Below are 14,512 nucleotides of genomic sequence, written 5' to 3'. Positions count from 1 at the left end.
CTACAGGTAAGTAAATTAGTATTTAAAGGAAAGAATTCAGCCCTGGAGTGGAACTCATCTGTTTGAGGAGAACCATTATGAGCATTATGCATTACTTATATCCATCTCAGAACCTTGAACATGGCAGATTAGAAACCCCTCTACTGTAATGCATAAGTCTTTCCCTGATCTTCTGCACAAGGACGAATTTTGCCTTAACAACCACAAACCACTATGGTATTGCTAAATTAAAAACAGAAACTATTTGAATTGTTTTCTAAACTTATTTGAAGATTACCTGGTGATGTAGTGGAATAAAATCCCACTGTAAGGTTAAAAATGAGTCTTACAACATATTGTGAAAAAAAACCCTAATATACAGCACTTCAGTAGTGGGCTCAATTTTATTTGCATATGATGTATAGGTAGAAAAAATACTGTCCTATATCTCTAATTTCCACTGAGGAGCTGAAGCATAGTTATTTCTAGGGTAGGTGACTTAGAGAGATGCGCATGTTCCCTCTGAGGACCCCAGTTCTTTAAAAGCCCTTGACATTTGTTTCATTTTTATAATATACATATAATATTATATATATAATATATCTTTATTTACAACTGGGGTTTGTTTGTTTGTTTGTTTTTTTAATATTGTCAAGTTTTCTGACTTTCTGTATAGGTGTAGTACAAATTACTCATCTGGACAATTAACTTCTAACCTCTTACTGGCCAATATTGCAGGGGAGCAGTTACAAATAAATAATGAAAGAAGTCTCAAACTAGACAATTTTAGCTTGGTACTAGTGAAAAAAAAAAAAAAAAGATATTACATGTTCTTTTTTAAGGCATTTTTTAAATTATTCATTATTTATAAAGTGATATTGACTAAACATTCTTCATTAACTGCTTAGACTTTAGATTTTTTGAATCAATGCAGGTTAAAAATTGACTGAGCATTTTGTAACTCAGATGTGGTTTAAACATGCACATCAGTTAAGCTTGCTAGCTGATGCTTGCTCTAAATTCATCCACTTCAGTAGTGAATTAATTTTTTCTGCAGAAACTGTTCCTTCTGTTTTACTGTTATCACATGATGCATTTCCCTATTTTTGTAAAAGGGCTTTGGACTTAATAACACAACATGAGGGTGGGATTTTTGTTTGTTTGTTTGTTTTTAAGTACTGCCAAACATGGTCTGTTTTCCTCTAAAATTCAATCTCTTACATCAAGTGTAAGTAATGTGCTCTCTGCACAAAAAAAATATTTTAAAAAGATTTTTCATATTTCCTGGAAAATGTCTACTAATTTTGAGAATTACATTATTTTGGGGGCGGGAAAAATCATTTAAGTATACTTCACACACAAGATACCTAAATATAATATTTTCAGGTTGAATCCCATCTTTCTAGTCCATGAGGAAATGAGAATTGAACAGATTTGTTAAGCCTCCTTGAGTATAGCAGGAAAGCTGAACACAAGCTCCCTGCTGGTTTAACCTGGGAAAAACTCAACCTTAACACATGCTAGCAAGTTGCATCGGCATGAAGGAAAAGCTGCCTGTATGTTTCAAAACACCGGTCAACCTCATCTGTGCATCCAGTTGTGCTTCAGAGCTATTGTAAAACAAGAAAAATCAGAACATCTCCAGTGAAATAAGCATTATGAAACACAATTTTTCCTAACCTCTTTAGGCCCCCAGTCTGCATAAGCGTAAAGGTGCATCACTATATATGTTGATCCATGCCGGATCTGTGTCAAAAGTTGCACTTCAAGAAAACCATACTGTGAAAACAAAATCAGGTTAAGAAGCAACTGCATATGCAGTTGCATCAAAGGCAAGGGCAGTGTCTTCTGACTGGAGATGGAGGCAGCAAGATACAGGGAGGCTGGAATAAGTGGCAAAGCTGAAATAACCACAGCCTCACACAGCAACTTCCTCCATAGCAAAACCACTTGGAGGAGTAGCTCATGCACCATGGCAAATCAGCTTCCATGTGCTTCCCTTGCAGTTTGCCTCAACAGTCCTCATATCACAAAAATCTTCTTTTATCTGGGTGCTATTAAGGATCAGTGATGGGACTTTTCATGCTGTAAGTGATTGAAAACACTTTTTCTTTTAATAACTATCGCAACAACACTCATTAAAATCTGCAGATGAGCGCACTGATGGCTACAAAGGCAGTGTGCGGATTCTACCCAGATGCTCCAGTGTGCAAAAAAGACGTGCAGGAGAGAACACATTCTTATTCCCAAATCTTCACATCTTCACAGAATACAGGCAGAGTTCTTCCATGGGCATAGCCTGCTTCAGGGGAAAGCGATGCCCTCCTCCTCCTCTCCACCAGCCCCAGGAACTGTACAAGTGCAGTGGATATGTTGCGACCCTGCAGACTTGTGAGAGAAGGCTGATTCTGCTAGTTCTCCACAGCTTCCAGTAATGAAGAGCACTTTAAAAGTATAATTCATTTCTTCATATTTAAACCAAAGAAAAACCCAAAAACTTTTGCCTATCATCTTCCTCATGATGGCCTGTCAATAAACCATATTCAATTCTCATTCACCCCTTGATGCAAGACATTGTTGATGCATATGACAGAGTGATGGGCAAACGTAATTGTATGATGTAGGTCCCTGTTTCTAAGCTTATTCGATACTCTTATATCTACAGCACCTAAGTCAGACATTGACAGTCAAAGATGCTCATCTACATGGCCAGGGTATGTAGCCAGACCCAGATGTATGCTGTCATTTATATGTCACAGGCTTCTGTTATACTTCTCTATGCACATCAATCCCAACTTCACTAGTCATGCCTTCTTTTTCTCCTTGCTTTTCCCTTCTTCATTTTCTATTTCCCATTTTTTTTCCTTTTTCTTTTTTTTCCTCTTCCTCCTTCCCTTTGCCTTTACCTTTTGACATCTTCCTTTTGCCTTTTGCCTTCTTCCTTTTGCTGCTTTCTTTTCTGTTTTCAAATGTCAGTGATTAACTTTACTGTATCCTCAGAACATCAAAAAGGAAAGCCCCACTGGGCAACTCAGTTCTTCACTTCCAAAGGACAACATATTTTTTTAATTATTCATGAAGATGTGTGTAAACACAACATGAAGAAAATAAAATCTGTATGTGTCAGTTATAATAACAGCTGGGCAAATGCTGACAGATTTGGGGTCAGCATCCCTGTGTTGCTAAGAACTTCAGCATCAATGCAGTGCAAAGACAGACACATTACACTTAGCATTCAGACTCCACCTGCCTGCTCTGCACAGGGGATTGGACTGTTTATTACTTGCCCAGTTGTATTTTTGTCAAACTGTAGATAAAAGGAAAAACAAATCAAAACAAGACAACTTGTTCCCAAAGTACATCACATAACTCTTCCTTAAAACAAAGTCTGGCTTGATTTTTTTTTTTAACGACATCTAGAAAGAATTATGGTATAATTGGGCACAAGAGTATATACACATTTAAATATTGAATAGTGACTTACACCAGGAAACTCAAAACCAAAGCTACATAATTTTTGTTCATAATGCAGTGAGATCAAAACAAAAACCAATACTTAACTCTGCATTTCCTGTATTTTATTGGTTGGTGTCACACCAATTAAAAACACAGTACTTTTGTGATAGTATATATAGGCATGTCTATGTCTTTATTTCCCTTGAAAAAAAACCCATCCTTATTAAATTTCTTATAAATATATTTTCTTGCCCTCCTTCCACAGCTTTTTCTGCTACTTAGGGGTTTGGACCCAAACTGCAGTCCCTGAATAGCTGAGGAACAATGTTTTCTTAGTCACAATAGCCTACGGTTTTGATTCTTGACAGAATAAGCATATGGGCCTTGAAGCTACAGTATGTGAAATTGGATCCTTGGCACTAGATCGTATTATAAATGTCACATTTGATACTTGTATGAAATGTTACATTACACACATTTGTCTTATATGAAAGATAGAATTCAAGGAAGGAATAAAGACTTGCCCGAGTCTCACTTTCTTCATAGGTGTATGGGTTAGATGGTTTTCAGATAGATGTCTGCATATGAAATGCAGATCATATTATCAGTTTTCCTGGTGTGACTGTTCACCCACCGCTGGTTAACCTATATTCAAATAATTCAGAGTATCGAGACAATGAAGACATCTATGCAATGACTTACATATTTATTATTCAGCATTTCTCCTTTAACTGTAGGGACTTCTGCTAGATTCTGGTGCTAAAACTTCCGTACATATTCTTATATATGAAATTTTCATGACTGAGAGAAAACTGGCAAAAGCAATCTTCAGCTTTCATTTGTATGCCTGCTTGGGTGTGAGCTCAAACCAGATTGTGATTTTCCTGACTTTCTTGTCTGCATTTCTTTCCCACATTTTTCAGTCACAGTTTTTTTTGCAAAGTGACTTGCATTCCATATTGCTGAATTTTAAATTCCCACTAATAGCTAAAACAGAAAAGCTCAATATTTACCTCCTCTGAGCACTGATATTCGTCAAAATCAGTATACAGATCCTTGTAAAGAGTGATCAGTGAAACACAGTTCCATTTTTTTTTTTTAAGTTAAAATTCCTTTACTCTCTACTACCATCATCTTACTTCTAATGTGTGTGCAGAACATACTACATTATTACAGACAACTCAGCACAAAGGATGACTAAGACTTCTTGGTTTTGTTCAAGGCATATAAATTTTTGAAAACTCGTGGTGTCCTAGGGTATCTTTCCTTGCTTCCAGTGGCTACTCCAGAAAGACACAGGACTCATATATGATGTGGGTATATATTTTGACCCCACATGCTCTGGGGCAACTTAGAGTATCTGAGATGACAGCAGGTAACTAACTACCTGTGGAGAACCTTTAATGACTGTCATTGAAACTCAGCCCACGAAGGGCTAGGAAAATACCGTAGGAAAGAAGGTAATATTCATCTTTAAAAAGGAATGAGGATTTGGGGTATTATAGCTTAGAAAGCCTAACTTAACATCTCTGGTGGTACTGGAACAAGTTATTTAGTACTGCAAATGGATATAGCTTGACTTGTGCACAGCTGTTGGCACAGTTTCAGGACATGTCTATTCAGGAGGTATATTCAACATAAAGTAGGTACAGAGCCTGTTAAAAGAAAAAGAAAAAGCATATTCAAGGAGCATGTTACCAATAAGAGTAACATGGGGGGGCGGGGGGGGTATTTTGAGTGACATCTCATTGAGCCTCTTCTGGATCTGATTCAGTCCAACACTTTATTGGTAATTTGGATGACTGATCTCTCCTCCCAGATCTGGTATCCTCTGTGAACCTGCAGAGAGCACACTCTGTTCTATTGTCCAGGTCACTAACAAAGACATTAATCAGTATTGGCACCAGTTCTGATCCTTTAGGGACATCCCTAGTAACCAGCTGCCAGCTTTGTACCACAGATCACAACCCTCTGAGCAGCCCAGCCAAGTTTCCACCCATTATATTCTTTACCCATCCAAACCGTACCTGACCAGTTTGGCCCTAAGAATACTATAGAAGACATTATCAAAAATCTTCCTAAAAGCAAAGCGAACAACACCCAGTGCTCTTCAAAAGCCCACAAAGCCAGTCAGCTCATCACAGAAAACAATCAGGTTGGTTAGGGACAGTTTGGATTAGTAAATCCATGCTGACTGTTCCCAAACACCTTCTTGTTCTTCACGTACCTGGAGACAGCTTCCAGGAGAATTTGCTCCACAGACTTCACAGAAACTGAGGTTAAGCTGATTGCCCTCCTTGAAGACGGGTGTGACATTTTCCATTTTGAATCATCAGAAATATCCTCCAGTCATGATGAATACTCAAAAATGTCAGGGAGTGACTTGGCAATGATGTTGGTCAGCTCATTCCCCACCCTGAAATTCATCCCTTCTGCTCACATGGACTCGCATACCTTAAATTTGCTTAAGTGGTTCCTAACTCTATTTCTTTTACTGTGGGTAGAACTTCAGTCACTAGGCTGAGGGACTTGGGAGTCCTGAGTGTAAATCTTGCCAGTAAAAAACAAGACAAAAAAAGTCATTGGGTACCTTAACCTTTTCTGAGTCCTTCTTGTTGACCTTCATATCCGTCACAAGTTTCAACTCCAGCTAAGCTTTGGCTTTCCTAATGTCCATCCCTGCGTGTCCAGGCAATATGTTTATATTATTTCTGCATAGCTCATGCTAGTTCCACATTACTTTTACTTCCTACTTGAATTTGAGCTCAGTCAAGAGTTTCCTACTCAGTCACAGTAGCTTTGTGCCATACTTGCTTGACCGGCACATGAGAATGGACTTACCTTGTGCTTCTCTCAGAGATTTTCCTGGGAGATCACCCAGCTTTCCTGGTCTCCTTTGCCCTTCAGGCCAGTCTGCCATGAGACCATGGGAAGAAGATCTCTGAACAAGCTGAAATCTGTCCTGAAGTCCAGGGTTGCAATCCTGTTGTTGATCTTGGTCATCTCTCAGAACCTTTTAACTCCACTGTATCATGGTTGCTGTGGTTCTCATCAACATCCTGACCCCCAACCTGTTCTTTATTCATTGATTTGCCTAAATAGAACATAATCCTAAGGTGTTTAGGCAGGAGTATATGAAAAAGGGATCTTAAGCTGATAATTTGACAGTGTGGTTTTGCTGCAAAACTCCTGTTCTGGAATATATTGATAGAAAATAATCCACAAATTGTAGGAAAAAAATAGTTTACTGAACACACTGTGTTCAGCTTTGGCTATCACATCTTCAGAAAGACACCGAGAAACTGAAGAGAACCCAGAGAAGCAATGTTAGCCTAGATCAGGACAGCTGACAAGAAGCAGTTGGTAACTTTGCAGAAAAGCTCCTTTGGGCCAGCTATTTGGAAGAGTTTTCTGGAAGGATAGTGAAGTACTACAATGGGTTATCTTGCAGACTTTAGAACTCCCTTCCTCTCATTCTATGTGAAAAAGGTCTCTCTTAATTTTTCAGGAATTTTTCAATAGAGCATCTCCCATCACAGCCTCAAGTCTTTAAATGTTCAAAAATATTAAAGAAATGCTATTCTTAAAAATGAAGATTTTGTTTCTTTTGCAGTGTCTTCCTTGTTTGCTTTTTTTTGGTTATTGTTGTTGTGAATTTCAGCCAACCTTTTTTAGTTTTTTCCCTGCCAGAATGGCTATTTTGGTCAAAAAAAAACACTTTAAGCATTCTTGAAATGGAACCAGAGGAGACAGCCTGTCCTCCCTGCTCCATCGCATGCCTTACTGATGGCATCATTTGAATAGCACTATAAACCAACTCTGCATGCTAATGTGGTGAAGGCATGACCCTAGTCCCTTCCTTTCCTGTTACTCAGGGGCAGGAAGGAAAAAGTACTAGATTTTCTCCAGGATTAAAATTGTCCCGGAGAAGCATATATGGAAGGTTCTGTGTCCTTCTATCCTGACACATCTCTAACAGATGTGTCAGAAACATTCAGGTCTTTAAAAAACATGTTAGGCTACTTGTTTGCATTAGTATTGTCAACTAAAGATCATCAAATGGTGAATATTTCCCGAAAATATGGTAAAAAAAGAAGGAGTATAAAATGTGCTACTGTTTCAGGGCAATTTTTATCATTGTCAATTTATCTTTTGAATTGGGCTACTTTCTTTACCTGGCAATTAAACCTGTGCCAACATACAGGTGAATTCCCTGTATCTTGGATCAAGCTCTTACTGGTCCTCCTTTGATTACCTGTGTGAATATTATCAGATTTGTTACCTAGCTCCCAACACGCAGACATCTTGTAAATCTGTTTCCCCTAATGCTGAGTGCATCGTTTTTTTTGTGTACACAAACTGTATCAGGCTGACATTGTTGATTCTGCATTTCCAGGTTTACACTGCCTTTATGACCAACCCTAGGAATATAAATGACAGTATGCTTATTCCTTTCCTTTGTACAATTTGGTCAGGAGCCCAAAAATATCTAAATCTTGTTGGTTTTAGCAATGCTTCTAAACATTTTTTAATTATTATTATTTTCTTCCTGTAGATTATAACACAAGCGAGCAAAAGCAAGCGTGTAAGAAACATGAACTTTACGTGAGTTTCCGAGACTTAGGATGGCAGGTATGATTATAAATGCTGCTTTCTGTCAATTCAAATTGGGACACTCTATTTTACAGTCCCCCATTATTTACAGTCTGTTTTCTTCATGGTAATAGGTATTTCACTGATGAGAGACAAATTGTTTCAATGCATTTTTTAATTAATCCCTATCACTATCGCTTTATCTTTTTTGGCTGCCGTTCTCTCAATGATTTTGCAAACGTTAATGGCTTTAAGATCTGGATTCATTCACACAAAGATAAATCTGAACTATTATTGAAGATATGAATAGGTCTGCAGTAAATAAAACCGAAATCCCCACTGTGAGCAATGGAAGTTTGGGAATTATCACTTGAATTCTCCCAGGTTCAATGCTGTCTACTGCAGGTCAGAGAGATTTCACTGTGGTAGTGTCCATAGGGATCTAGAGCTTGGATCACTGATCAGTGATCATATTATAACACCATCAGCAACCTATAACCTAGATATATTGCATATGTAGGTAAGAACACAGAGATGGCTCTCTGTGCATTTCATATTTATCTGAATTATTTTAAAACAATTCTCCATGAGCAGAACAAGTCTACGAGGAGAAAAAGCGTGCTGTCTCTTTAGCGACAGCTCATCCTTTACACATCCAGCTCAGATTCTCATATGGCCTCGTTACTCTGCCTGACTTTTTGTAGTGTGTTTATCCTCACAGCAGCCTGAAGAAGTAGGCAGAGACTGTTTTCCCAAGTGTGCAGAGCATAATCACCCTGTCCACAGCCACAGAGCAGGCTTGTGGCATTGACCTGAACACAGGCTACTGAACAAGTGAGCGATTGTCTCTCTGTAGATCACAGATTTTTCCAGCTATCACCATTTTTTTCATGTTTTGAAACAGTAAATTCTGATATGCCCCAAGATGTGCAAGGCTCTCAGATCAGTCATTCAGGGTGGCCATAGAGAAAAGAAATTTTTTTTTTTTTTTTTTTCACAAAAAAATCCTTGAAGAATTCAAAGTTTCAGTTGAAAGGCAAAGCTACACTGTACAATATTTGATCAGTGAAACTCGGGGTGAAATGAGATATAAAGAAACGAAACCCAAGAAGTAGGCACTTGGTCCTCTTTGCCCTTCCCACAGCACATCCATTACCTTTGCCTGGCAAAGGAGGAAATCAGGAAACTAAACACACAGCTTTCATTAACATTTTAAAATATTTTCCCTCCTGGGGTCTTTTGCCCATGCTGTGTTGCTAGAAATACTCAAAATGTATGATTCAGTGGCATTCCAATGGGTAATCCCCAACAACCCCCAGTCTCGTGCAATAATACAATTAATGGTATGCTGAAGCAAGAAGATGTGTTTTACTTTTGTTGCACCAAGAAGTGCTCAAGATTTTCAGCCCGGGAAGTGAAGTATTCTGACAAACATATTTGGACCTTTAATTCCCCTTACAGCCGCATTAGTTGGCATTCAGTACAGATTTCTAAGTTTAATTGAATTTTCACCGGAGTTTTGCATAAACAAGGCAAATAATTCTTTTTTTGGGGGAAAAAAAAAAAAGTAATTTAACATGACACATTCTGAAGTTCATTTTGTCCTTGGACAAGTCTTAGTTAGTTTGATATGGTTTTAAATTCTCTGAGTGAGAGGAAAAATAAAAATAATTGAGTGCGTTTATTTGTTCTTGGTTTAGGACTGGATTATTGCACCAGAAGGGTACGCTGCATTTTACTGTGATGGAGAGTGTTCTTTCCCCCTCAATGCCCACATGAACGCAACAAACCACGCCATCGTTCAGACTCTGGTATGCCTCTGCCTATGTTGTAGTTGCCTATTTTGCAGTTGTGAGTGTCTTGGGACAGGGGCTGTCTCTTCCTCCGTTCGCTAGTGTTGGATTTTGATTATTTCTGTGTAAATGATAACCCATTTCAAAGATGTGCTTTGATGATTACGCTGGAGAGAGGATGAACTGTCCAGAGCGGCCTGTGTGGTTGGTTTCTTTTCCATTTCAAATGCAATAATGCTGTGTCATATTACTGGGGAATTGTGCAGACAAAGGGGGCCCCTGGTCCCACTTCCAAGAGTTTTTTGCAGCTTATTGAAGCACCATGTTAACATCTACATACTGTACCTTCCAGAAACGTTGACACTTGGCCACTCTGTGGAACTCTGTTGTCAACTGTTGGCAGAGATACTTAAACTGTAATTTAATGTGAAGCTTTGCAAGCAGATGCGTTTGCATCTAAGAAATTGTGTTCAATCATGCCTGGCTAACAAATGCAATCTATAAATAAGTGTGTTTGGATCTGTTGCTCTGCCTGCTACATGTAAAAGAGGATTTACAGCCAGCCTTTTGCCTCTGCTAGTTCTTATGTTAGTCTTGTGCACCAACTGGAGCAACCAAAAAGACGATCTTAGTTGAAGCAGCTGGCCAGGCCTCCGCTACCCCAGCAGCATTCAGCTGTGGTTCAGAAAACACAGCACCTACAGAAACTAACACCTTTAGACTATGCCTAAATGCAATGTTGTGAGTCCGATGCCTGGTCATGATTTGCCACCTATGCTAGCGGAAGAACTGGCTGTGAACATCATCAGTATTAGCAGAATGATTAAGCAGCAGAGGAATGAGAGATAATACATGAGGAGGGAGTGGGAGTATGAAATCAGAACAGGAAAGGGTTGCCATCCCTAATTAGTTTCTGGAAAGGTCAAGGCACCCGACTGCAATTAGAGAAACATGCATTTAAGGATCCCTCTGATTTAAACTGATGATAGGAAAGTATCCTGACTACCAGACTATGCTGAGTTGTCTGTCCGTGGATGGTCATCTTTTTCTTTGATTTTAACATAAAAACCCTGGGCCTGAAAAACCTTCTTCAGAAATGAGTGCAGCTATTACCCTGAAGGAAAAAAAAAAAAAAAAAAGAAAAGAAAAAAAAACCCAAAACACTCCCCTCCCCCAAAAAAGGGGGGAGAGGAAAAACCACAAACACACAAAGAAAGTTTGGTCTATTTCTGATAGAAAAAAAAAATCTGCTAGTGAAAACTGCCAAGTATTTCTACATAAAAGTGACAATTTTAAAGCCTCAGCATGTGCTGAGGCCTTTTCCTTTCCATTCAACTTTTCATTTATGGACCTTCTACAAGTCCAGCCACCAATGCAACGTTATTCCTGTATACCAGAATTCAAGTCAGCAAGATTCACAAAGAGAAGGGAAAAAGTCAGAGGCTGGAAATAAACAGAAGAATTGAGGTAAGGGGTTCAGGTGAAGGGGAACAGCAAATGCTGGTTGGCAAGGAATATATTAATGTGCCTAGGAGATGACGAGGAACAGCACATATGCAGTCCTCAGCTGAAAAGAAATAGGTCAGCAAAGCAATAGTTTAGCATTATGCAAACATTGACCAGAAAAGTTGCCAATACCAGTGAGATTCCCCAGGTTAGAGTTCCCTCCTGCTATTATGGACTGTTAAATAAGAAGTGGCCCAGCGCTACTTTCTCTTGTGTGTCTATCCTTTCCAAAAATGGTTAATTTCCATTGTTAAGAAATTCGTGTAGTTTGTCCTATTTTTTAAATTGGATACTGAAATTTTCCCTCCTTTTTATGGCCTTTTTGGAATTGTGTGTCTCCCTCTGCATGTACTGTACATGCATTCAGTTGTGCAGCCAAAAAATCATGAGGCTAATTAAATTTTAACTGCACATAAATTAGATGAGATAACAGTAGTTGAATGCTTTCTGGTTTAAATTATACAAAATTCAGATTTACACAAGGTGTGCACATGGGGATGGCTTGGGAAACAATTATTCATACACCCCACCCTAATCCAAATGTAATCATCTCCCAGCCATACTGATTACACCATTCTAAAAAAGCCCACTCTTTGGGTTGGGAAGTGATTGTTCTTTGGTACCCCTCCAAACTTTACTGACTCTTCTTTTTTTTTCTTTTGTAAGAAGAATAGGAGAAGTGCTGGGCCAGTACCTCTCTCTCTCTTCTTTTTCTGAGACTGAACTTAGGCAGACAGACAATACAGGCACATATAACTACGAGACAGACTGCATTTAATGAATTTTATAAGCTTTCTTCTCTGCTCTTGATTCTCACCACGCTCTGAACAGGCATTGGAGTAGAATTGACCTCATGGGCATGGAAGTCAGTGGATTAGCAGGTCAACTATCCCTGACTTCCAGGCTCACTCTGGAAAAGGCTGTGAGCATCGCTGTCGTGCAGGGATAGCAGGGACATGGAGCTCCCATCTGGGGTGGCAGGGGCTGGCGGGACCAGGAGTTACAGCAGGGCAAACATCTGCCTAGACGAGGCACAATCATTCTTTTCTCCAGCGCTTTGCTATTCATTTGTTAAACTGTTTTTAAATGTGTGTCTAAACCCTTACTAAACTGCTACTTCAGGATTTATTATTGCTCATTTCAAAAGACCTTCTCATGGTAACAGTTATGTAAAAATCGTTTCCTGATAGACTGTTCTCTGTTGTCTGGCAAAGGCTCTGGGCTTATATCACTGCAAGACAGATGGCTCTAACAGATTTACAAAGACTTAACATACAAATGAAACCTATTACTGCTGAAGTCTTCATCCATGCCTTAATAATCTCTTGCCCTCTCTATTACAACTCCCTCTTTTCTGGCCTCCCCAGTTTCCAAGTCTTCAGCATGTGTAGATTATTACATCCAACCTTCTTTCAAGTACAAAGAATTTGTATTTCCCCCATTTTTAGATATTTCCACTAGATCTCGTTGGTTCTGGGATGCTGTTCAAACCTCTTTTCCTTCTCTTTAACCTTTCATTGATATATTTCAGCCTAGTGTACATAATGCCTCCTCTGCCTCAGCCCTTTCCCCAAACCTTCTGTCCAGCTGGCACCCACCTTATGAATTGATTTTGACTTCAGTGGAAGTAGAATTAGATCCATGGATACCTAGATAAGACCTTAAAATACAGTCACGCTGTCTGAGAACCCACGTCTTACCGTTTCACAGGCTGAAAACAGTTTCAGTATGAGCCTTTGCCTGCACAGCCTTTGCTGTCCTCTGCAGACTTTGCTCCGCGCTAAGACCCTGCCACAGGAAAGCATTTTAACACATGCTGGGGTCCTGGTGAGACCCGGGATTGAGCCTGTGCTTTGTGTTAAGCAGAGATGGTACTGACATCCTGAGATCCTCAGCAGAGGTGGTATTGACATTATGTTTTAAGTGTTTTCCTGCGCAGCCGCCTAACTCCAACTCTTTTCTAAATTTCATCTGAAACCCAACTCTCTGTCTTGGCCATTCCTCATTTATCTCTCCATATGCTCTAATTGTATAACTCTGCCTGCACGACTGAAATCAGAACGTTTTGGAGGTAAGTTGCGCTTTAAAGTTGCTAACCGAGGAAAATCTATGACCATAGCACTCTCTGAACTGCAAAGACATGTTTCGCACTGACGTTGTCCTCGTACCTTTCCGTTTGATATATGATATATATTTATCTGTCTTTCAGGTTCACTTGATGTTCCCTGATCATGTACCAAAGCCATGCTGTGCACCAACAAAACTGAATGCGATCTCCGTGCTCTACTTTGATGACAGTTCCAATGTTATTTTAAAAAAATACAGGAATATGGTGGTGCGTTCATGTGGCTGCCACTAGAATAAAAAAAAATAATCTAAAGCAGAGGGTTTTATTCAGGATTGTAATAAAGTCAAGATATGAGCCTTGCTGATGAAAAGGCAGTCCTAAATTTATTCCATTTCATGTCATCTCTCATTTAAATGTACAGTATAATGTATATAGTAGCTTTTATTTATTTAAAAGTATATAGTTTCTTTTGTATGAGCAAAATTTCAGAACCATTTATTTTATGGGTCACCTCACTATGCAGCAGAACTTCACAATTTTTCAATTGACCATACTGGAATCTATTTCATTCCATTTCAATATTTTAAAGTAAAGCTTTTGTATAGTTTTGTTGGGTTTTTTTTTTTAAAGCTAGAAACTCCAGAACTTCTGTAACTGCTTGGTATTGTTAAAGGAACTAAAATACATTTGGTCAAATTGTGCCAATGAAAACTGTGGTGGGGTATTTATTTAGAAAAAGGCACAGAAAAAACCTAAACAAAACTTCTTGGCAAAACATATTTTTTCTTTTAGAAGAACTTCTGCTCCATTAGAAAAAGAAAAATGTTGAACAGTGCTTAAGTAAATAAATAGTAGATAGAAAATAGAAGTGGAAAGATTGCACATAATTGTTATAACTATTTTCTTTAGCAAGATGAGTGTAACTGGAGGAGTATGTTACTTCTTGGCTTGTGGGCTGCAGAGTTTGCAAAAGGCTCAAAGCTTCAGGAATTCTGTGGAGACAGACTCTCGCCTCTATCTACGACTTTCCAAGTTAACACTAAAAGTTGAACTACAACATTCTTACCTCAAATCATATCAGTCTATTACCTATTACACTGCTCCAGCAAATATTTTT

At 38.8% G+C, this 14,512-nt stretch overlaps 1 protein-coding gene across 1 annotated transcript in view; it reads left to right on the top strand.

The window, feature by feature from the left end:
* Window positions 1-14,164, top strand: part of BMP5 (bone morphogenetic protein 5) — a 55,553-nt gene extending 41,389 nt beyond the window's left edge. Inside the window, exons 5-7 of the mRNA XM_009879832.1 lie at window positions 7,991-8,067; window positions 9,729-9,839; window positions 13,537-14,164. Of these exons, the coding sequence (XP_009878134.1) occupies window positions 7,991-8,067; window positions 9,729-9,839; window positions 13,537-13,686 (338 nt within the window). The 3' untranslated portion in view covers window positions 13,687-14,164. The remainder of the gene's footprint in view (window positions 1-7,990; window positions 8,068-9,728; window positions 9,840-13,536) is intronic.
* Window positions 14,165-14,512: the final 348 nt, after the last annotated feature.

Source organism: Charadrius vociferus, unplaced genomic scaffold, assembly GCF_000708025.1.
Source record: "Charadrius vociferus isolate BGI_N301 unplaced genomic scaffold, ASM70802v2 scaffold342, whole genome shotgun sequence".
In the NCBI taxonomy this organism is placed as follows: domain Eukaryota; kingdom Metazoa; phylum Chordata; class Aves; order Charadriiformes; family Charadriidae; genus Charadrius; species Charadrius vociferus.
The sequence above is the reverse complement of the archived record's forward strand: the minus strand, read 5'-3'. Positions and strand labels throughout refer to the sequence as shown.